Here is a 24140-nt window from a genome sequence, read left to right as displayed (position 1 = left end):
GAAAATCACCAGAGGAAATGTTACTATCATACTTTGACCCTGCAAAACAAACCATCCTCCAAGTCAAGACATGAAGTAAAGGACTTGGTACCACTCTCCTCTAAGAAGAAAGCCTATAATGTTTACATCAAAACCTTTAACAGACACTGAACAGTGTTATGTCAATATAGAGCAGGAGCTCTTTGCAGTTGCTTTTGGGTGTGGATGCTTTATATGGAAATGCATTTGAGGTGGAAAGTAATCAACTTAAAAAATCTAGTTGCAGTTCTGCTCCACCTCCAAAGCCGTGAGCAAAATGTTGTTTTAGGGAACAACATTAATAAAGATATAAATAACATTCTATAACAACGCATCCTATGTCAGCAGCACCGCAGAGTGCAAACCTCCTAATGCCGCTTGAGATTCCAGTGCGGTCATGGCAGATAGTGGCCATTAATCTATTTCACATTGACGGTCTCAACTTTATGCTCCTTCCTGACCACTATTTCAAGTTCCTATTTGTGAGAATGTTAAAGGAGTTTTCCAATCAGGAAGTGATCAAACTGACAAAGCAAACAGTTGGAGAACCTGGAATTCCAGAGAAAGTTCCACACTCAGCTCAGTCCGCTCCAAGCAATTTGCAAAAGAATGGGGCTTCAAATATCACACATCATCATCCAAGTTTCCACAGTCAAATGGCTTAGTGGAACATTATATCCAGACAGTGAAATCTGCCTTCAAGAAAGCTGCCTCAAGTATTTGTGATTTGGACATGGTATTATTACACTTGCATACAGCTCTACTAGCTCATACCATTCTATCACCAGGTGAACTTCTGTACAAAAAGAAGCTAGCTGAAAACATACCAGTCAAATGCACCAATCAAAAGACCAAGATAATGACATGATTGTATCAGAACTAAGTAAATCAGATGTATCATAATCAATATACAAAAAAAAAAAAAAAATCTGCCCAAATTGTAGCAAAAACAAAAAAAAAAATGGTCTAACAAGATTCAAAGCAAATTTCACTACACGGGTTGTATCAAAAAGTTTGATGAGATGCAGAACACTGTTCATGGTACACAGGTTTGAACGCTTCCCCAACTCCTCCTAGCGAGCTGCTTTTATTGTGTCTAGCATGCCTCATCTGCAGGTGTGTCATGCAACCATGTCAGAACTGTGCAAGATGGAAGGTTTGAAAAGATCACAAACGCCATCTTGGATTTCTTTGATTTTTCTTCTCTTCTCAGCCTGCAGGACAGAAGGACATTTCTGATGTGAGTGTCAATTATTTATCATTTTTACAGCCACACAAAACACAAACGCGTAGTCACTTGCTTCTTTGATGAACATCACACAAACTGCACATAGAACAATCTATGTGTATTTTAAATAAAGTAGTCATCACGCAATTGAGCAGAGAACTAAGGTCGTACATAGTACAACCCCTCCCAGAAAAACTTTCTATTAATATGGTAATTTCATCTGGAACCACATCAAGTTCTGAGCTACACCCAACTGAAATTCCTCAGGAGCCTACCAAAAACTGTACACCTAGTGTAGAGACAACACACAAAAGCAACAGCCATCTCTTAAGCTTTATTATCGAATTGTGTTTTCATCTGTTTTTACATAGTCCAAATCAGTTTGTTTTAATTTGATCTCTACTGTCCTATAAATATTACGAAGATCCAAATGTGTATAAGCTGTTGAAACGAATTTTATAGTAACAAAGTTGCACGTCATTTTTGCATGTTTTTTGAAAAGTAATGGATTTTGGCAATATTAAAGACTGCAACAAACTAATACTTATTGTTTCTATTATGATTAATTTTCATTTACACAAGATGACATAATACATTTTGTAAAGATTTTTCTGCATTTTTAATTATATATGGTGAAAAGAGACCAACACACAAAATAGCAAATTTTCTTATTTTCAACAAACTTTGAACAGTCATAATTTGGTAGCTATTTGAGTTTCTCAAATAAATTTAGTATATTTTTTTGTTTATTTAGTTTATGTTTTGCAAAGATCTATGTGCACACATTAAAGGTTTATATCTACTTTATATCTAATATAATTTTTGTTTGGAAAGAACGAGTTATATTGTTTAAAAAGGTTTGCTCTTTAATATTATACTTTTACAACTTAGCTACAGAGTTTGGAGATTATTGTAGAGACCAGTAGTGGTAATTGTTTTTTTCAACTACTTAAAGATGCAAGACAAATACATCAACAGCAAAGAAAAACAAACACAAGAGTTAAATAGGCAGATAATAAATAGCAGGTTTATTTAGCTGTAAGGGTTTGCTTCTGGAAAAAAGGATTGGCAAGAGTCTCTCATTGGATTAATCCTCAGATGTTGGTTAGATGTCACTGAAGTTGGAGAAGTCATTGTGCAGGTCTAGTTGATCAACGCTGATTAGTTGCACCAAGGTTAGGCCAGATTGAAGCAAGACTTGTTCTGGAAACAAGTTGAATCTTATGAATGTAGTTGAAAAGTTTTCTTGAAAAAAGCAGGCTTGTTTGTATAAAACTAGAAAAATGAATTGCCCTGAAAAGAGCAGGTTTATTATGAGATAAATGATGGTTTAACTTCTGTTAAACATGATGGTTTCCTATCTGTTTAATTAGCTTGGGTGCCCGGAGTTGCCCAGGTGTTTGAAGGTGTGTGTTGAGCAAATAAAAAAAAGTGGTAGTAGGCAGGAAGGCTCGAACCCATACCACAAAGGAGGAAAAGAATGTGAAAAAAAGAAAAAAGTGATGCCTTTGCCGTTGCGTCCATCACCAAACCAGAAGTGGTAAAGGTTTAAATTAAGGTTAGTCAATCTAAAAGAGGGAATGACTTTCAAAAATATTGGCGAAAAAAGCAAACATTCCTGTAGTAAAGTGCCCGGTTGAGGGTGAAGGAATTAATGTTTTTAGTCAATTTTTTGATATTTGTCGGCCAAAGAGTTGAGCATCAAAACGATACTGATCTTGTAAAAATCCGTCAGCTCTATCGAAAGTTTTAGGCAGACATACATACATTTAAACAGACAGGTGAGATTTATATTATAGACTAGCGGGGGTACCCGGCGTTGCCCGGGTATTTGTAGGTGTGTGTATGTTTGGGGGAGGGGGTAGTAACAGAAAAAGAAGTTTTGGTAAGTAGCTAGGATCAAACCTGGAAGGTTGAAGCGAAGGTGGAATAGAAAGTGTGAAAAAAACCTGACAACTTACCACTCGCCCACGAAGGGAGAGTAACTAAAAAAAGTTAAAATTTAACAATTAAAAAGTTAAATTGATAGTTGTGCGATTTTAATGATCCCATCATTGAAGTCTCGCAGTGAACTTTTACTGCGGGGTAGTTATTTTGGTTTTGTTTCCCAACTTTTTGTTTCACCAAAATGTTGCGGGGAAACCAGCTCTCCTTAAAGAGGAGAGTGTCCATATGAATAGCAATTGTCTGATATAAGGAGTTTCCCCCACATTGATCAAACGCCCATTGCTTTCTGGACGTTCCCGGCATGAAGGTCGGGAACCACACCTTCACTTCAGATCAGTTTTGCTTTTATATGAAAAAAATGAACGAACATGTGAGAAGCTGAAATAGCAAGAATTTTATACAAGTCGACGTAAATAAATCTAGACGCGACATGCATTTGCAAATCATACATATTATGATCTAGGCAGTATATAAAGAGTTTTAAGACATAGTAACCCCCCCTTCCCCGCCGTCGAAAAAAACTTTTCTTGGACATACAAAAATGTGCGTGCCGCATTTGCCTTTTATATATATATATATTAGATTATTTGCCTTTTTTTTATATATATATTAGATTATTTGGCTTTATATATATATATATATATATATATATATATATATATATAGATGACATCTGGTTTTATTAAAAGAAGTGGCGACCATTTCAAACTTGGATTTGAAAATGAAGTATGACAAACTGTCTCTGATAAAGATATGTGCACACATCTAAAATTGTAAATATTCACATTGTTAGAACTTACATCTGTGATGTTTTATTCAAGACAATTGGAAACCGTTGAGTTCTTTACACAAATTTCCAATAAGATAATATTATTTAGAAGATTTTAAATGAATGGAATTTATTTTGGTAAAATTATTAAGCCATCCCCTCCCTTCGTTCTAGCCATACTTTCCCAGATTCCTAACTGTTTTTTTAAATTTCAACAAGAAATCTTAACCTAGTAAAGCAAGCAAGGATAAACTGCAAACTGTGGGTAGCATGAGAACCTTGGAACTTTCTGCATAGCAAGGAAATTTCTGTTGAGTTACTAACCACCCCACAAGCTAGTGTAAGGTAAATTTAAATAGTTAAACTCTCACTGAGCGGATTACGTTAACTGTTTATTATCTAATTTGGTATTTTCCATGAGGTAACATATTTATTCTCTGAACTAAACAATGTCTTACTTTTTACACATGTGGTAATTTTTCCTATCTGTACCATGACACTACATTATGGTCAAGTTTGAAATAACACACAGAGCTGCTGAATTGGAACATATAATCTTTGACTAACTCTCTAGGATTTAAAAAAAATTCTGACTCAGCTTCAAATTTCAACTTTTTATTTTAAAATCTTCCAATATTCAGACTGCTGATTTTTTGAGGATTAAAAGATCCAACTCAGATTTTCAGCATTCTTATAATCCAAGTGACTTTCTAAAACCGCTCAGACTATCTCCACAAGATATTGAGTGTGCATATTGAGGGGAGGAGGTCATCATGAATAGTTTAAAATTTTGACAGCAAAGGTAATGTTACCAGTTTCAATATGAACTCACATAATAGAGATAAGAAATGCAAGTCAAGGAAAACAAAAAGATAAAACAAGAAAAAAACAAATAAAATCAAGCCAAAGAGCTGCAAATAGGTATAGAAGATAAAGCTATAGCAATTTTTCGTAAATTGGATTTTTCTTATTTAAAAATGTTTTACAAATTTCAATCAAAAACTAAGAACTCATATCCATGAGAGATTCTATTACAATTAGAGTTGAAATTTGATTTTTCTGGTTAGAAAAAAAAAGAATGCTACTAAAATGTGGAGAACTCACATCCCTGTAAGAGTTCAAATTTAACGATTAAAAGTTAAATTGATAGGTGTGCGATTTTAATGATCCCATCATTGAAGTCCCGCAGTGAACTTTTACCGCGGGGTAGTTATTTTGGTTTTGTTTCCCAACTTTTTGTTTCGCCAAAATGTTGGGGGAAAACCAGCTCTCCTTAAAGAGGAGAGTGTCCATATGAATAGCAATTGTCTGATATAAGGAGTTTCCATCAGATTGATCAAATGCCCATTGCTTTCTGGACGTTCCCGGCACGAAGGTCGGGAACCACACCTTCACTTCAGATCAGTTATGAACGATTCTTTGTATCATTTGTTGTGATAAGAACTACAAATGTAAAATCAAAAAATGCTAATAGAATAAAAAGGTAAGTACCTGTTTTATTGTGCTAAGTGATCGGATGACAGCGCCAATTGCATGAGCCCATTGATCTCTTTCTTCTTCACCTGCTGCTTGTAAATACACTTCATGGTCACCAGAGGGCAAGCAGATTTTAAAAGTTCCCTGTCAAAAATAAAAGAAACATTAGATACTTATGGGAATGAAAAGCACAGAATCAATCAGCAATATTTTATTTGTTTCTTTTACAAATCTAACATATAAAGTTATCTTGCTGGATTTTCAAAATTAGACCCAAATAACATTTAGGCTGAACAAATCAAACTTAGTTTTTGACAAGTCAATTCTCATTTGTTATTATTAAGACAATCATGTATTTGGCTATAAATTTTTAATAATTTTTTGAGTATGACCCAGATAACTAGTAATATGAAATATTTTTGAAAATAATCACACAAACATGTAAATCAACAAAAAGATCGTTTATATTTTCCATTAAAGAATATATTAGTTGTCTACTCTACAACGAAATATTCCCTTTTTCTGGATAAGTTTAAAACTTTACAACCAAAAATAAAACACTAAAATGACTTCACTGCGCCCACGCAACACTGTAAATACAGCAAGTTTATACTATATTTCTAGATACTATTGTAAATTAAGAATTACACCAAAATAAAATGCAACTTTTCTGTAGGCAATTTTTATTTATTATTGTTGCACAGTATAACATAATAACATTCTTTGTTAGAATTTATTTGAAAAATTACTTTATCCAGCCTGGATAACTACTACTACTAAAATCTTTATAAATAATCTAAAAAAAAAACAAAAAAAAAACAGCAAGAGGATAATTTTAAATTGAATAATAGGAGTTGTTTACCTTATGTTTAAAAATGCGTAAAACAGACACTAAAATAATTTCACTACATACTGGGCAATACTGAATAGGTAAAGCTAATAATCTACATAACAGTGTATATTTGTGGTAATTCATGTTCAAATATAACTTTTTAAATTAGCCGGTTTTTTTTTTAACGAGGCTATAATTTTTAGCAATTTTATTCAATTAATGTAATTACGAAACATTAAACTTAGTTGCGTATAGCTAAACCCCTACCACTGCCCTCACTTGCCCTCTCCCCTTTCTATAGAACTCTCCTAAAAAAGGAGGAAGACTTCGTTCTGGTAACATGGCCACTCAATAAAGCTGCTATTATATTTTTAACTTCTGTGTCATCTTCACTCTGATACTAACCCGTGAACGTAACATGGTGGCAGCGGTGTTTATGGAATTAATAACATCCAAGGAGACCGACAAACCATCAAAGAACGTGTAAACAGTATTACTTTTGGTTTTAACTTCTGCTATGTTTTATATTTATCGATCGGTCGCTCCAATTAATGGCTTCCCTTCGCCTCGTGGTCCCTGCTAATCTCTGCAGTCTGTTATTATTGTGATTATTATTATTGATATCGAGTTGCTGTTGCAAGTGATTCTTGCCAAAACTTTCTTTTTTTCTGACTCTTTGCATTGATTAACTTTCAAAACACTTCTGCCTCACGGTGATGTCCTCCGAAGAGAATATGGCTGCTGCATCTAATACCGTTTCATTGACTAACGATATGTCCGGCTTACACATAAGGCCACCAGAACAACTCATATTTAGTGAGAATAAGGCAGACTCCTGGAAAATATTTCATAAACGATAGTCCAACTACTCGTTATTGACTGGTCTGGACTATGAACCACGAGAAATTCAGGTTGCCCTTCTGGAGAACTGCTTGGGCAATGATGCCATGAAAATATACCAGGGCATGCAGTTTGACACCCCGGAGACGGAGAGCACTGTAGAGGACATACTACAAGCACTGGAGGAGTATTCCGTCGGAATTCTCAATGAGAGATTTGCGTTCCGTCAGAGGAAACAGGGTGAGGGAGAGGCTTTCGACAAGTTCTACAACTGTTGAAGCTGTGTAATTTTTGTACCCGGTGCAGTGACTCACTTCTGCGGGACCAGATTGTAGAAGGTGTCCGTGATCAATTAACCAAACAGGAGATACTGAAGATACAGCACCTTACCCTACAAAAGAGTTTTGACTATGCAGAGCGACTGAAATGGCCTCAACCCACAGTCAAGGAATGGGACTGGATACAGCCCAGGTGATGAGGGTACGTGAAACCAGTCAAATGAAGAAAAGAGAATGCCTATTCTGTGGCTACGCACACGTGTCAAAGCGCAACAGATGCCCAGCCCATGGCAAAGTGTGCCATGCATACAATGAGAAGGGACATTTTGAATCCAAGTGTCCCAACAAAGACAGAATGATGTGAAAACAGAGACAGAGCACACGAATGTATGAAAGTAAGAAACGTATTGCACCCTCACCACGAGTACACCAACAGAGGAGGATGAAGAATACACCCACTGGGTGATAAAACCCCAAAAAACAAAACAGGCAAAAGAAGCCTTATGTTTCTGAACAAAAAAGAAGTTGTTTTCCAGATTGACACAGGGACATCCATTAATACCCTCCCTGAAAGGTTTGCAAAGAGGATGCAACCATACAAAGGGGACTTATCAATGTGGAATGGGTCTTTGATGAAGCCACTTGGTGTATGCCGAAGAAAGATAAGAAACCCCAAAACGCAGCAAACCTACTCAGTGGAATTTGTAGTGTTTAGGGATGGAGATGATTGCCAGCCACTGCTTGGCCTGCAGGTGAGCATACAAATGGGCCTTGTGGAGATAAAGTAGAAGAACTTCCATCGTGTCGCAGCAGTCAACATAGAGGAAAGCTACAAGGAAGTGTTCAATGATCAACTGGGCAAGTTGCCGTGTGTTGCCATTCTCCAACTCAAGCCAGACACAATACCAACTATAATGCCCAATTGGAGAGTACCTATAGCTATACGCTCTGAACTGAAGAAGGAGTTAAGTCGACTAACTACATTAGGAGTGATCAGACCAGTAGATAAACCCACTCCATGGGTTAGCCAACTTGTCATAACAAGAAAAAAAAAATGGGACAATGAGAATATGCTTAGATCCTCATGAGCTCAACAAAGCACTCATGCGAGAGCACTACACCATACCAATTCTCGAGGACGTCCTTCATGACATGAGAGATGTCAGAGTATTTACAAAAGTGGACCTCTCATCAGGATATTGGCACGTTGAGCTCAATGACATGCTTTGGCCGATATTGTTGGCGTCGGTTACCATTTGGCCTGAACTCCTCAGCAGAGATATTCCAAAGAAAGCTGAATGAACAGTTCCAAGACATACCTGGAGTTGTTATCATTGTATATGACTTGGTAATCTATGGAAAGACCAAGAAGAACATGACAGACGGCTCCACAAACTACTCCAGAAATGCCAAACAATAGGAAAACAACCCAGAAAAACTGGAGACCAAACTAGATGCGATCACTTTCATGGGGCATCGCATCAGTAAAGATGGCATTGGAGTCGACCCAGAAAAAGTAAGGGCTATTACTGACATGCCAGCACCAGGAAACATTGGGGCTCTCCACAGATTCCTAGGTATGGTGAACTACGTAGGGAAATTTATTCCAAATCTTGCAATAGTGACAAAACCCCTTCAGAACCTCACTAAAAAAGATGTCCCGTGGTCATGGTCAGATTCCCAACAAGCAGCTTTCCACACTATCAAAGAAGCAATCATGAACTCACCTGTCCTTACATACTACAACCCCCACAAGGAGCTGATTCTCAAGAATGATGCATGTGAGTACTGGTTAGGAGCAGCGCTAATACAGGTTGACAAACCAATTGCATTTGCAAGTAGATCCCTATCAGATGCCGAACAAAGATATGCACAAATGGAGGATGAGATACTGGCAGTTGTATACGGCCTAGAGAAATTTCACCATTATAAACATGGGAGAGAAGTAGTAGTTTGGACTGACCACAAGCCGCTCATCTCAATCAGCAAAAAGCCCCTATCAAAGACACCAAAATGGCTACAGAACTTCCTGCTATGGGCCCAGCAATACAACTACACACAACGATATAAGCCAGGGAAAGATATCCCATTAGCAGATACGCTGTCACAAGCACCAACGAGCAAGCCAGAGTTGGAAGAAATAATGGCAGTGAATAATCTGACAATGCAGCCGATACAAGACCACAGGCTCGCAGAGATTCGCCAAAAGACAGTTGAGGACTCCAACATGAGAGCACTGGCAGAAGTAATCGCTAAGGGGTGGCCGCATAATAAGGAAAGCCTACTCAACTCTATCAAACTGTTCTTTGATTACAGAGATGAACTCACGGTACAAGATGGATTAATACTGTGATGACAGAGAATAGTCATACCGCATGCTATGCGGAGTGAGATGAAACAAAAAGCACATGCCAGCCACCTCGGCATAAATACATGTCTGCAAAGAGCAAGGGACCTCATATTTTGTGCCAGGAATGTCTAAAGAGATTAGATAATACATCGAAGCCTGTGGCACCTGTGCAACCTATGCAGACCGCCAGCCAGCAGAAGCACAGATCATAGCACCAGTGCTGGAAAAACCTTGGCAACAAGTAGCAGCAGACATCCTATCATGGGGAGGGAACAACTATCTGATCACAGTAGACAAACATAGCAATTTCTTTGAAATTGACAAACTAGATATGCCCACATCAGAAGCCATGATTGAATGCATGAAAGCGCATTTCGCATGGAATTTCAGAGGTACTGACATCTGACAATGGTCTTCAATTTTCGTTTTACACATTCAGAAAATTTGCAAGGAAATGGTTATTCATACACGAGACGATATCGCCAGGCAACAGCCAAGCAAATGGTGCTGCTGGAGCAGCAGTAAAAATCGCCAAACGCCTCTTCTGAAAATGCAAAGCGTCAGGAGAAGATCCATTCTTGGAACTGTTCAACCTACGCAACGCACCAACTGAAGGACTAAGCATCAGCCCAGCACAAAGACTCCTTGGTAGAAGGACAAGATCAATGGTACCAACTGTCGAATTAAAGCTCAAGCCCCGTTACCCACATTCAACTGATGAAGCATTGAGGAAACAGGAGAGGAGGATTAGGCACCATAAGACGGGAAAAGAGCTAAAAGGCCTCAACGTGGGTGATAATGTTCGAGTCCAGCCACACAGTCCTTACACAAGAGAGTGGAGGGAAGCAACAGTCCGAAAACGAATGACGGGTAGGTCCTATGAAGTGGAAGACAGAGATGGACAACAATACTGCCGAAACAGGCGATTCCTGCGCAAAACGCCTGAGTCAAAACATTCCTTCCCAGGACACCACCAAGCAACACACAGCTGATGATCACCATCAGTCCCAAATACAGCCTGACAATCCCATATTACAAAAAGAAAGGATCACACAGGAAAATGAATCGATTGAAGAAAGCATTTGTGAAAGGAATGACAACCAACAGCTGACCACGCGCTCAGGACGAATTATTCGAAAACCTGCACGCTACAACGAATGAACAATTCACCCTTCTCGATGTCACCGTTCAAAACCATATCCCTACCCCTTCCCCCTTAGAAGAAAACAAAATGAACAAACACCCTTCCTGACGGAGGCATATCAACCCTTTTCAGGTTATTTAATGCCGAATCCGGTGATTTTGAAGAAAAATTTTTGAATAGAATATATTTGTTTTTTGCAAGTCAGTTTCTATTTAACCCATAGTTGAGACCCTAACAGGTACTATCACTCCGGGTCAGAGTGGACCTGGGAGCAATGGCAATTAAAGGGTGACTCCACACTCCCCAGAGCCCGCAAACTGGGGCCTCACCATCGGATATAGTTTAAGGTTATATCCAGGACCCTCTGACGGAGGGAGATGTTGCGTATAGCTAAACCCCTACCACTGTCCTCACTCCTTTCTATAGAACTCTCCTAAAAAAAGAAGGAGGACTTTGTTCTGGTAACATGGCCGCTCAATAAAGCTGCTATTATATTTTTAACTTCTGTGTCGTCTTCACTCTGATACTAACCCGTGAACGTAACAAACTTAAAAAAATCTAATTTAAAAATAGAGGTAAATAGGACTGGCGTGTAACAGTGGGAATAGGACATTACGGCATGGCTGATTTGGCAGAAGGACAATTCGAATCGACCAAGCCAGTCAGCATTTTTAAATATATTTTATAATTTTTCCTTATAAAAACTAAAAATAATATGAAAATATATCACTACGAAAAATCAGGGTTTGCAAAACTCTTTTTGGTTAATTATTTTCTAAATTTTTTAAGGATTAAAAACTTAAAAAATATTTTTAAGTTATTTTTTTTTAATCAAGAGAACAATATGAAAATATAGTTTCATTAATGACAGAGTGTTGTCTGTGTTTGTGTAGTTTTAAATAAACAAGGTTATTTTTAAGTTATTTTTTTTTAATTAAGAAAAACAAAATGAAATTATAATCTCGCTGTTGACGACTGAATGTTGTTCAAAGTCTTTTATTTTCATACCATTTTAACTGTTTTTAAGGAAAAATAATGTTTTTGCAAAACTCTTTTTGGTTAATTATTTTATGATTAATTTTTTAAGAATTAAAACCTTTAAAATATTTAAAAGAACAATATAAAAATATACTAATTTAGATGAAAATATAATCTCATTAATGACTGAGTGTTGTTATTCGTTTTTGTGTTTTAAATAAACACGGTTATTTTAGAGTTCTTTTTTTTTTTAAATAAAATTAAAAAAATTTTTTAAATTATTTTTAGTTCAATTTTACCCAAAGAAAAAAATATCTTCGTTTACTGGATTAATTTCAAACATATAAAAGAACTTTACCTACAAAACGCTAATTTGATGCTGAATCATCCCCTGCATAATCAGCCACGCTACGCACATAACCCTGTAAGAGGCATTTTAAAAACATGCATTATTTAGTACCAATTATCTATTTCATTGTTAGAAGAAAAATGAATTCGAAAGTATTTATTAGGTTTAAATTTCAACATTTTGGAAAATATCTTAATTATTTTATAGCAATGAATTGAACTCTCTATACAAAAACAAATAATTTCTTACAATAAGGTGACATACCCACATCCTTACTATAGTCGATAGATTCAGCAGATTGCCGACAGCAATACCAGTGAAAGACATATCAGCCGCAACAATAGCCAGAGCGATTTTACAAGATTAGATAGCGATTTTCGGAGTGCCCTCCGTAATCACAACGGACAGGGGTTCACGGTTTCAATCAACTCTTTTCGCTGAATTCAACTATTTGTTGGGAACAAAGCACATTAAGACTACTGCCTACCATCCTTGCTAAAACGGTATGGTGGAATGATTTCATAGACAATTAAAAGCATCTTTGGCTATGAACGGAAACAAATCGGACTGGTCAGACAATTTGCCACTCATTCTCTTAGCAATTCGCAACACTGTGAAGGAAGATTTGCAGAGCACACCTGCAGAATTAGTTTTCGGATCAACACTGATTTTACCAGGACAATTCTGTGAAAACAATACAGACATTTCCCCAACGACAACTTTTGTGACGGACTTAAAACACAAAATGTCACAATTAAAATTTACTCCAACCAAAAAGTCAGACACAAACATTTTCATTCCAAGTGATATTTACACATGTAAATACGTTTTTATCAGGAACGACGCAGTAAAAAACCCCACTATGTCCAAATTATTCCGGACCTTATTTAGTTCTCAACAGGAGTAAAAAGTATTTTACGATATTAAAAAGAGAAAAAAAAAAGACACTATAGCAATAGACAGACTTAAACCTGCATTCATAGACGAACAATTACACGTTTCTCCTACTCCAATACAAGAACATACACACTCAGAAACGGACAAAGAAATTACAAAAAACAACACACCACAAACAACAACAAAAACTGGTCGAAAAGTTCATTGGCCAAAACATTTCAAACAATATATAACTTATTAAAAAAAAAAAAAAAAAAACATACATGAAAAACAAAAACGAAATACGTTTCTCTTGTATATATATATTTTTTTTCCCCCCAGGAGGGGGAGTCTTGTTCGAACATGTTTTCCCTCACATATACACACCCACATGTACGCACGTGTGCGCACACACACACACATATACACAGCCTCATACACACACTCACATTCATGCGCATACACACACCCGAGCTGTGACGTCACTTCCTTTTAAGTGAAAAGCCAGACATGCGCAGTCAGAACACTAACTCCAGTATAAAAGTCAACAAAACCTATTCACTTCCCCTTTTTCATCCGGACCAGCGTTTGAGCTGCTTAGTCGACAAACCGACCGCGTGCTCTAACGTCACTATTTTCCCTTCGCCTTGGTCCATCAAAACAGACATGCGCGCGATGCTCTACTGAGCTAAACCCTCTCTTTCTACAGGCCGGCTTGCAACTTCGCGTTTCTCTATTGCATTCCTCCTTTCCTTCTACGCGCGTAGTCGTCAATGGCTGAATGAACACATGTACATAGAAGACTTTCATTTCTCAACATAAAATAAACGACATGTTTATTTTATTCCAGCATTTGAGTTATTGGTTTCCTTCATTCAATTCGTTTCATTATTTTTTCTTGTAGCGAGTTGGGGTATTTTATATCCTGGTCCGCAACAAGATCAACAAGGAAAACAAAATTCAAATTGAAAAGACACCTAGGCAATGTGAGATAATGAAACTAATAACATATAAACCATTTGGTATTTTCATTCTTAAAAAACTTTTAAAATATCTATTATTTTTAGCTCAGGATGTAAAAAAATTAAATGGTTGCAATAATCATAAAAATTAATAATAAAAAATAATAATAGTAAACCATATTGTTCTTTAAAAAATGAATGCAATAATGCTAAGGTGACATGTGCTCCGAGGGTAAACAGGAAACTATTGGTAATGCCAAAACGGTAAAAATGAAACTATTGCTACTGCCTAAAATGGTAAAAATGAAACTATTGCTAATGCCAAAACGGTAAAAATGAAACTATTGCTACTGCCAAAACAGTGAAAATGAAAATATTCCGACTGCCAAAAGCGGTAAAAATGAACCTATTGCTAATGCCAAAACCGTAAAAATGAAAGTATTGTTAATTTCGAAACGGTAAAAATGACTAAAAACTGTACAAATACAAAAAATGCAAAAACAGTAAAATTTAACCCATTGCTAATGCTAATACGGTAAAAATGAAACTATTGCTAATGCCTAAACAGTAAAAATGAAACTATTGTTAATGCATAAACGGTAAAAATTAACCCATTGCTAATGCCAAAACGGTAAAAATGAAACTATTGCTAATGCCGAAACGGTAAAAATGAAACTATTGCTCATGCCAAAACGTAAAAATGAAACTATTGCTAATGCCAAAACGGTAAAAATTAACCCATTGCTAATGCAAAAACGGTAAAAATGAAACTATTGCTGAAGCCAAAACGGTAAAAATTAAACTATTGCTAATGCAAAAACGGTAAACAATAAACTATTGCTAATGCCAAAACGATAAAAATGAAACTATTGCTTATGCCAAAACGGTGAAAATTAAACTATTGCTAATGCCAAAGAGATAAAAATGAAACTATTGCTAATGCCAAAACAGTAAGAATTAAACTATTGCTACTGCCAAAACGGTAAAAATGAAACTATTGCTAATCCCAAAACATTAAAATTTAAACTATTGCTAATGCCAAAACGGTAAAAAAATAAATTATTGCTACTGCCAAAACGGTAAAAATGAAACTATTGCTAATGCCAAAATGGTAAAAATGAAACTATTGCTAGTGCCAAACCAGTAAAATTTAAATTATTGCTACTACCAAAATGGTGACAATGAAACTATTGCTAATGCCAAAACAGTAAAAATGAAACTATTGCTAATGCCAAAACAGTAAAAATTTAAACTATTGCTAATGCCAAAACAGTAAAAATGAAACTATTGCTAAATGCCAAAACAGTAAAAATGAAACTATTGCTAATGCCAAAACAGTAAAAATGAAACTATTGCTAATGCCAAAACGGTAAAAATTAAACTACTGCTAATGCCAAAACGGTAAAAATTAAACTACTGCTACTGCCAAAACGGTGAAAATGAAACTATTACTAATGCCAAAACGGTAAAATGAAACTATTGTTAATTTCGAAACGGTAAAAATGATTAAAAACGGTAAAAATGAAAAAAAATGCCAAAACAGTAAAAATTAACCTATTGCTAATGCCAAAACGGTACAAATGAAACTATTGCTACTGCTAAAACGGTAAAAATTACTATTACTACTGCCAAAACAGTGAAAATGAAAATATTCCGACTGTCAAAAGCGGTAAAAATTAACCTATTGCTAATGCCAAAACTGTAAAAATGAAAGTATTGTTAATTTCGAAACGGTAAAAATGACTAAAAACGGTAAAAATACAAAAACTGCTAAAACGGTAAAAATTAACCTATTGCTAATGCCAAAACGGTAAAAATTAACCCATTGCTAATGCAAAAACGGTAAAAACGAAACTATTGTTAATATCCAAACGGAAAAAATTAAACTATTGCTAATGCCTAAACGGTAAAAATTAAACTATTGCTAATGCCAAAACGGTAAAAATTAAACTATTGCTAATGCCTAAACGGTAAAAATTAAACTATTGCTAATGCCTAAACGGAAAAAATTAAACTATTGCTAATGCCTAAACGGTAAAAATTAAACTATTGCTAATGCCAAAACGGTAAAAATGAAACTATTTCTGAAGCCAAAACGGTAAAAATGAAACTATTGCTAATGCCAAACCAGTAAAATTTAAACTATTGCTAATGCCAAAGAGATAAAAATGAAACTATTGCTAATGCCAAAACGGTAAAAATGAAACTATTGTTAATTTCGAAATCGTAAAAATGATTAAAAACGGTAAAAATGGAAAAAATGCCAAAAAAGGTAAAAATGAAACTATTGCTAATGCCAAAAAAGGTAAAAATGAACCTATTGCTAATACCAAAACGGTAAAAATGCAACTATTGCTAATACCAAAACGGTAAAAATGAAACTATTGCTAATGTCAAAACAGTAAAAATGAAACTATTGTTAATGCAAAAACGGTAACAATGAAACTATTGCTAAAGCCAAAACGGTAAAAAATAAACTACTGCTAATGCCAAAACGGTTAAAATGAAACTATTGCTAATGCCAAAAAAGGCAAAAATGAACCTATTGCTAATGTCAAAAAGGTAAGAAATAAACTATTGCTAATGCCAAAACGATAAAAATGAAACTATTACTAATGCATAAACGGTAAAAATTAAACTATTGCTAATTCCAATGAGGTAAAAATGAAACTATTGCTAATGCCAAAACAGTAAAATTTAAACTATTGCTACTGCCAAAACGGTAAACATTAAACTATTGCTACTGTGAAAACAGTAAAAATAAAACTATAGCTAATGTCAAAACAGTAAAATTTAAACTATTGATAAAACCAAAACGGTAAGAATGAAACTATTGCTAATGTGAAAACGGTAAAAAATAAACTATTGCTAATGCAAAAACGGTAAAAAATAAACTATTGCTAATGCAAAAACGGTAAAAATGAAACTATTCCGAGTAGCACTAGCTCACACTACGGCATTTATATTTACTCTCTATCGCCCCCATAACAGCGGAGTTACTATCTTTAAAAGCATATCTGAGACTATTGACCAAGTTCTATCAGCATATCTTTCAGCTAACATTCACGTATGTGGAGACTTCAATGTTCACAATGTGGAATGGTTGACCCACTCAAACAAGACCGATGATGAGGGGAGATTCTGTCATGATTTCTCCATTGCTTATGACCTCACTCAGATTGTTCACGAACCCACCCGTATGCCCGACAATGACGGCCAGTATGCAAGTCTCCTAGACCTTTTTCTCACAACTTGCCCTGAACTATGTTCAGTTTCCGTTCTGTCTCCTCTTGGATCTTCTGACCACTCAGTTGTATCAATTAAGATAAAAATGAAATGTAATAAGTCCTCAGACATACCTCTCCATCGTACAGTATATCGATACACTATGGCTGACTGGGATAGTTTCCGTACATTTATATCGGATCTTCCTCTGCGTTCCATGTTTAAAAAGGATGTGTTGTCTATAGTATCAGACCTGACAGAATGGTTAATCCTAGGTATAGACAACTTCATACCCTCGAAAAAGTCCCAGCAAAAACCTAACAGCCAGCCATGGTTTTCTCCAGAATGTACTGCTGCTATTGCGCACAGAAATCACTGTTTCCACTGCTTCCAACGTAATAGATGTATGGAAACTAAAGTCGCTTTCAGGACTGCAAGCAACCATTGTAAGAAACTAATAAAGAACGCAAGAGAGTTGTATGCTCAGTCTGTCAAGTCCAAAGTAGCTGAGCAGCAGCTTGGTTCCCACCAGTTTTGACAAATTGCAAACAGAATCCTGAACACAAGCGTGTGCTCCATCCCAACTATTATCAATGGACCTGAGGTAATCTCGTCAGCATCAAACAAAGCCAAACTCTTTGCCAAGAACTTTGCAGCCAATTCTACCCTTTGCCACCGAGGCCGCCAACCCCCAATATTTCCTCCTGCATCAGAAAACACTATGTGATATACAAATATCTGTATGTGATGTTGCCAAGCTAATCAAAAACCTTGATTCCAGTAAAGCAACCGGCCCTGACGGTATTCCAATTATAGTACTCAAAAAACTTCAACCAGAACTAGCACCCATACTTACAAAACTATTTAAACGTTGTCTTAAGGAGAATTAATTCCCATCACCCTGGAAAATCTCATCAGTATGCCCTGTATTTAAGAATTCAGGTGATCGCTCATCCCCCTCTCAGTACAGGCCAATAAGTCTCCTGTGCGTCATGAGTAAGTTGCTGGAATCTGTGTTAAATACAGAAGTAATCAACCATCTCTGCAAAAATAACCTTCTTAGTGACACAATATGGTTTCCATTCTGCTAGATCTACAGCAGATGTGCTTACAGTTATATCTTATAGGATTAGCGAATCTCTCGACGGAGGCTACCTTTCTAAGGCAATTGCTTTTGACATATCAAAGGCCTTTGATAGGGTATGGCATAAAGGTTTACTTCACAAGATCTCCAGCTATGGTATAGCTGGAAATGTCTTCTCAATTATTAAATCATTTCTCTCTGATAGGTTCATGAGAGTAGTAGTTGATGGGCAAAAATCAGAAGCTCACAGTATAAATGCTGGAGTCCCTCAGGGGTCCATCCTGGGCCCAACTCCTGATCTACATTAATGATCTTCCAAATCACATCCTTACATCATTCGTAGACATTTTTGCTGATGACACTACCATCTATGGTAGCACATCTAAGACAGTAAACGACCAGGTTCTCTCCGATTCTCTCTCCTCTGATCTTGATCAAGTTGTACAATGGGGAAAGGAGTGGCTGGTTACTTTTAATGCATCTAAAACCAAGCTTCTATCTTTACATCATCAACGTTCTGATCCCCATCTGGCATCAATTAAAATGAATGGCTCTCGTCTTGGGGAGGCCTCAAGTTTTGACAGGCTTCTGGGCTTGACCTTTACTCCTGATCTTAAATGGAATACGTACATCAAATCTGTTGCCAAGGCCGCTGGAAAAATGGTAGGATCCTTCTATCGATCCAATAGATATCTCACTGCTGATGCAATTCTCTATCTATATAAGAGCCAGATACGTCCAAGGATGGAATACTGTTGCCATATATGGGCAGGAGCAGCTAGAAAAGACTTGTCCTGCCTTGATAGGGTTCAAAATAGACTTCGTGGCCTAGTGGGAGATGTCCTTTTCTCTTCGCTGCAACCTCTATCTCACGGAAGAGATGTTGCGAGTTTGTCGTTATTTTCATGGAAAGTGTTCGACTGAGCTTCAATCTATGGTCCCCCCTCGCCAAATTTCACAAGAAACACTAGACTAGCTGAAAACATTATCAATAATTTTCCCCACTCTTTATCTGTGCCTAAACCTAAACATAAATTCCATGATCAAAGCTTCTTTCTTAGAACTGCACGCCTGTGGAATTGTCTTCCGTTTTCCTGCTTTCCAGCTGTCTATAATATGGTTGTCTTCAAGTCCAACGTGAACAAGTTTCTGATGAGCCGTTCCACTTAAGTTAACAAATTTACCGAACTTCCATTACTATCGATAACTATATTGTCCTTTTGACTACTCTACACTCTTTAACCCTTATACTTGAGTGGCCTATCGGCCTTGATAAGTGGTGACGCCTATGTAAAAAAAAAAAAAAAAATGTGAAAACGGTAAAAAATAAACTATTGCTAATGCCAAAACGGTAAAAATTAAACTATTGCTAATGCCAAAGAGGTAAAAATGAAACTATTGATAATGCCTAAACGGTAAAAATAAAACTATTGCTAATGTCAAAAAGGTAAGAAATAAACTATTGCTAATGCCATAACGGTAAAAATGAAACTATTGCTAATGCATAACCGGTAAAAATTAAACTATTGCTAATTCAAAACAGGTAAAAATGAAACCATTGCTAATGTCAAAAAGGTAAGAAATAAACTATTGCTAATGCCAAAACGGTAAAAATAAAACTATTACTAATGGCAAAACAGTAAAATTTAAACTATTGCTACTGCCAAAACAGTAAAAATGAAACTATTGCTAATGCCAAAAACGGTAAAAATTAAACTATTACTAATGCCAAAACAGTAAAATTTAAACTATTGCGACTGCCAAAAGCGGTAAAGATGAACCTATTGATAATGCCAAAAACGTGAAAATGAAAGTATTGTTAATTTTGAAACGGTAAAAATGACTAAAAACGGTAAAAATGAAAAAAATGCCAAAACGGTAAAAATGAAACAATTGCTAATGTCAAAACGGTAAAAATGAAACTATTGCTAATGCCTAAACGGTAAAAATGAAACTATTGCTAATGTCAAACAGGTAAGAAATAAACTATTTCTAATGCAAAAACGGTAAAAATTAAACTATTGCTAATGCCAAAGAGGTAAAAATAAAACTATTGATAATGTCAAAAAGGTAAGAAATAAACTATTGCTAATGCCAGACGGTAAATGAAACTATTGCTAATGTCAACATGGTAAATAGGAACTATTGCTACAACAAAAACGGTAAATGGTACAAAATCAGTAAATGGAACTTTTGCTAAAATAAAATCGGTTAATGCAAATATTGCTAAAATAAAATCGGTAACTGGAACTATTGCTAAAACAAAAATGGTGAATAGAGCTTTAGCTAAAACAATAGCGGTAAATGAAACTATACCTAATTCATGAATGATAAATGGGACTTTTGCTAATGCATAAACGGTAAGAAATAACATTGCTAATGCATAAACGGCAAAAAATAACATTGCTAATGCATAAACGGTAAAAAAATAACATTGCTAATGCATAAACAGTAAATAAATAACATTGCTAATGCATAAACGGTAAAAAATAACATTGCTAATGCATAAACGGTAAAAAAATAACATTGCTAATGCATAAACGGTAAAAAATAACATTGCTAATGCATAAACGGTAAAAAAATAACATTGCTAATGCATAAACGGTAAAAAAATAACATTGCTAATGCATAAACGGTAAAAAAATAACATTGCTAATGCATAAACGGTAAAAAAATAACATTGCTAATGCATAAACGGTAAAAAAATAACATTGCTAATGCATAAACGGTAAAAAAATAACATTGCTAATGCATAAACAGTAAAAAAATAACATTGCTAATGCATAAACGGTAAAAAATAACATTGCTAATGCATAAACGGTAAAAAAATAACATTGCTAATGCATAAACGGTAAAAACTAGGTACGGGCAAAAATGAGAGGACCTAGTTTTGAAAGCTGATTTATCATAATTTTTTTGTAGATTTCCAAATATTTTATAATTGTATTTGAAAGATTAGAGACTAAAGTTAATTTCCTAAAGGAAAAAAATATTTGTACACGTGAAAAAAAAGTTATGAAAATGTTTTCATGGCAAGCTAACCAATTCAGCTAAATTTTTAAGTTAAGAAATTCATTGTAAAAATCCTTTAAAAGATTAATATTAGTTTTCTTGGTCTATTTCAAAGATAATTAGTAAAGTAAAGTCCTCAGATATTGAATGAAATTAAAAAAGAAACACCTTGTTTATACAAAGTACAGCTCAATTAGCCCGCAAAAAGCAAGTAATTATGCCGTTCGGCAAAACACAACCAATAACAGGTTGTAAACATGAATATACACGCATATACGGAAGGCCAACATTTCAGCGAATCAAAACGCTGTTTCAAAATGAAGTCATGATTGTAAAAGGAGGTAGGGGTGTAAGATTTCTTATATTTTTTTCACCCAGACGATCATCTGTATATTCCTATTCTAAACGTTTTTATTAATTTTTATCAATTTTAATTTAATTAATTTTTATGTTCCTGTTTATAAATTAATTTTTTTTTTTTAATTATTGTTCGAGATTATATAAAAATTATTTTACGCCAAAAGTTTCACATTCTTACGAGCAAGGAAATTATTAAAATCTTGCATATAAAAATTATACGAAATCTGTAATTTAAAAAAAAAGTAGAAATATTTTTTGCTATTATAATTGTTTTTGTGTGAAAATATTCAATAAACAATGCTTAATTCAATGGTAATATCGGTAGTTCGAGAAATTCATTTTTCTTCAAGTTATATTGAATTCATTAATACAGACTTTAGGGCTTTTTTCGTAATGTTCCTGTAAAAATTAGTTTTTTTTTTATTGTTACAAATTACGATGCTTTATTTATATAAAAAAGGCAAAAATAAATTCTTGTGTTTTTTATTTACTACTGAAAACCATAACTTTAGTAAAGGTATTTTTTGTTTAAACAAAATAATACATTTTCACTAAGATTTAAATAAAAATAATTAGTTCATTATATTTCGCGATAATTATTTGATAAATATTGAAAATTTCATTAAAAATGGTTAATCCCCTGATTTTGGTGAATTTTTAAGTAAAGGGAGGGAGTCTAAATGTTTATACATTTTGAGCATCGGCATTCATTTTGCCCGTACCTAGTAAAAACATAACATTGCTAATGTATAAACAGTAAAAAAATAACATTGCAAATGCATAAACGGTAAAAAAATAACATTGCTAATGCATAAACAATAAAACATAACATTGCTAATGCATAAACGCTAAAAAAAAATATTGCTAATGCATAATCGGCCGCTGGAACTATATCTACTGCATAAACGGTAAAAAGAACCAATACTTAAAGGAAAATGTTGAAATGAAACTATTGCCAAAAAAAAAAAATAAATGAATAAAAAATTAGTAAATGGAGCTATTGCTAATACCAAAAGTTAAATGGAAGTAGTGCTAATGCCAAAACGGAAAATGGTTAGTTCATTATATTCCGCGATCATTATTTGATAAATATTGAAAATTTCATTAAAAATGGTTAATCCCCTGATTTTTGGCGAATTTTTAAGTAAAGGGAGGGGTCAAAATGTTTATACATTTTGAGCATCGGCATTCATTTTGCCCGTACCTAGTAAAAACATAACATTGCTAATGGATAAACAGTAAAAAAATAACATTGCAACTGCATAAACGGTAAAAAAGAATAGCATTGCTAATGTATAAACGGTAAAAAATAACCTTACTAATGCATAAACGCTAAAAAAAAAATATTGCTAATGCATAATCGGCCGCTGGAACTATATCTACTGCATAAACGGTAAAAAGAACCAATACTTAAAGCAAAATGTTGAAATGAAACTATTGCCAAAAAAAAAAAAATAAATAAATGAATAAAAAATTAGTAAATGGAATTATTGCTAATACCAAGTTAAATGGAAGTATTGCTAATACCAAAACAGAAAATGGTTCTATTCTTAATTTCTAAACAATAAATAGTACTATTGCTAATTTCTAAACAATAAATAGTACTATTGCTAATTTCTAAACAATAAATAGTACTATTGCTAATTTCATCACGTTAAAGGGAACTATAGCGATTGCCTAAACGGTGAAAAAAAAAGTGCCAGAGGAAAACATGCAAAAACGAAACTAATGCTTAAACAAAAACTGTAAATAGAATAATTGCTAAAACAAAAACAGTAAATATAAAGATCACTAAAAACAATAACGCTAAATCGAACTATTTCTAATGCATAAACGGTAAATGGAACTATTGCTAATGTCTTAACGGTATAAGAGAGTATAGCTTAAACAAAAACGGTAAATGGAACCATTACTAAAACAAAAACGGTAAATGGAACTATTGCTAAAAAAAAACAAACAAAAAACAGTCAATAGAACTTTTTCTGAAACAAAAACGGTAAATGGAATTATTGCTTTAATTAAAACAGTAAATAAAACTAGATCAATAACAAACACAGTAAATGGATCTATTGATGAAACAAAAACGGTAAATAGAATTTAATTAATACAAAACTATGTCACAATGATAATTAAAACTATTGTTAATGTAAAAACGGTAAATGGAATTATTGTTAATGTAAAAACGGTAAATGGAATTATTGCTAATGTAAAAACGGTAAATGGAACTATTGTTAATGTAAAAACGGTAAATGGAATTATTGTTAATGTAAAAACGGTAAATGGAACTATTGTTAATGTAAAAACGGTAAATGGAATTATTGCTAATGTAAAAACGGTAAATGGAACTATTGTTAATGTAAAAATGGTAAATGGAAATATTGCTAATGTAAAAACGGTAAATGGAACTATTGT

General features: G+C 34.6%; 1 protein-coding gene across 4 annotated transcripts in view; it reads right to left on the bottom strand.

Moving 5' to 3' along the window:
- The window catches only part of LOC145265431 (pleckstrin-like), a 645465-nt gene that overhangs the window by 258110 nt on the left and 363215 nt on the right, over positions 1-24140 (bottom strand). For all 4 annotated transcript variants that reach the window (XM_080121265.1, XM_080121266.1, XM_080121267.1 and 1 more), the window contains exon 3: positions 5454-5582. In XM_080121265.1, the coding sequence (XP_079977391.1) occupies positions 5454-5582 (129 nt within the window). The remainder of the gene's footprint in view (positions 1-5453; positions 5583-24140) is intronic.

Source organism: Euprymna scolopes, chromosome 40, assembly GCF_053919585.1.
Source record: "Euprymna scolopes isolate OS-2025 chromosome 40, ASM5391958v1, whole genome shotgun sequence".
Lineage (NCBI taxonomy): Eukaryota > Metazoa > Mollusca > Cephalopoda > Sepiida > Sepiolidae > Euprymna > Euprymna scolopes.
Note: the sequence above shows the minus strand (reverse complement) of the source record. Positions and strands in the feature narration are given on the sequence as shown.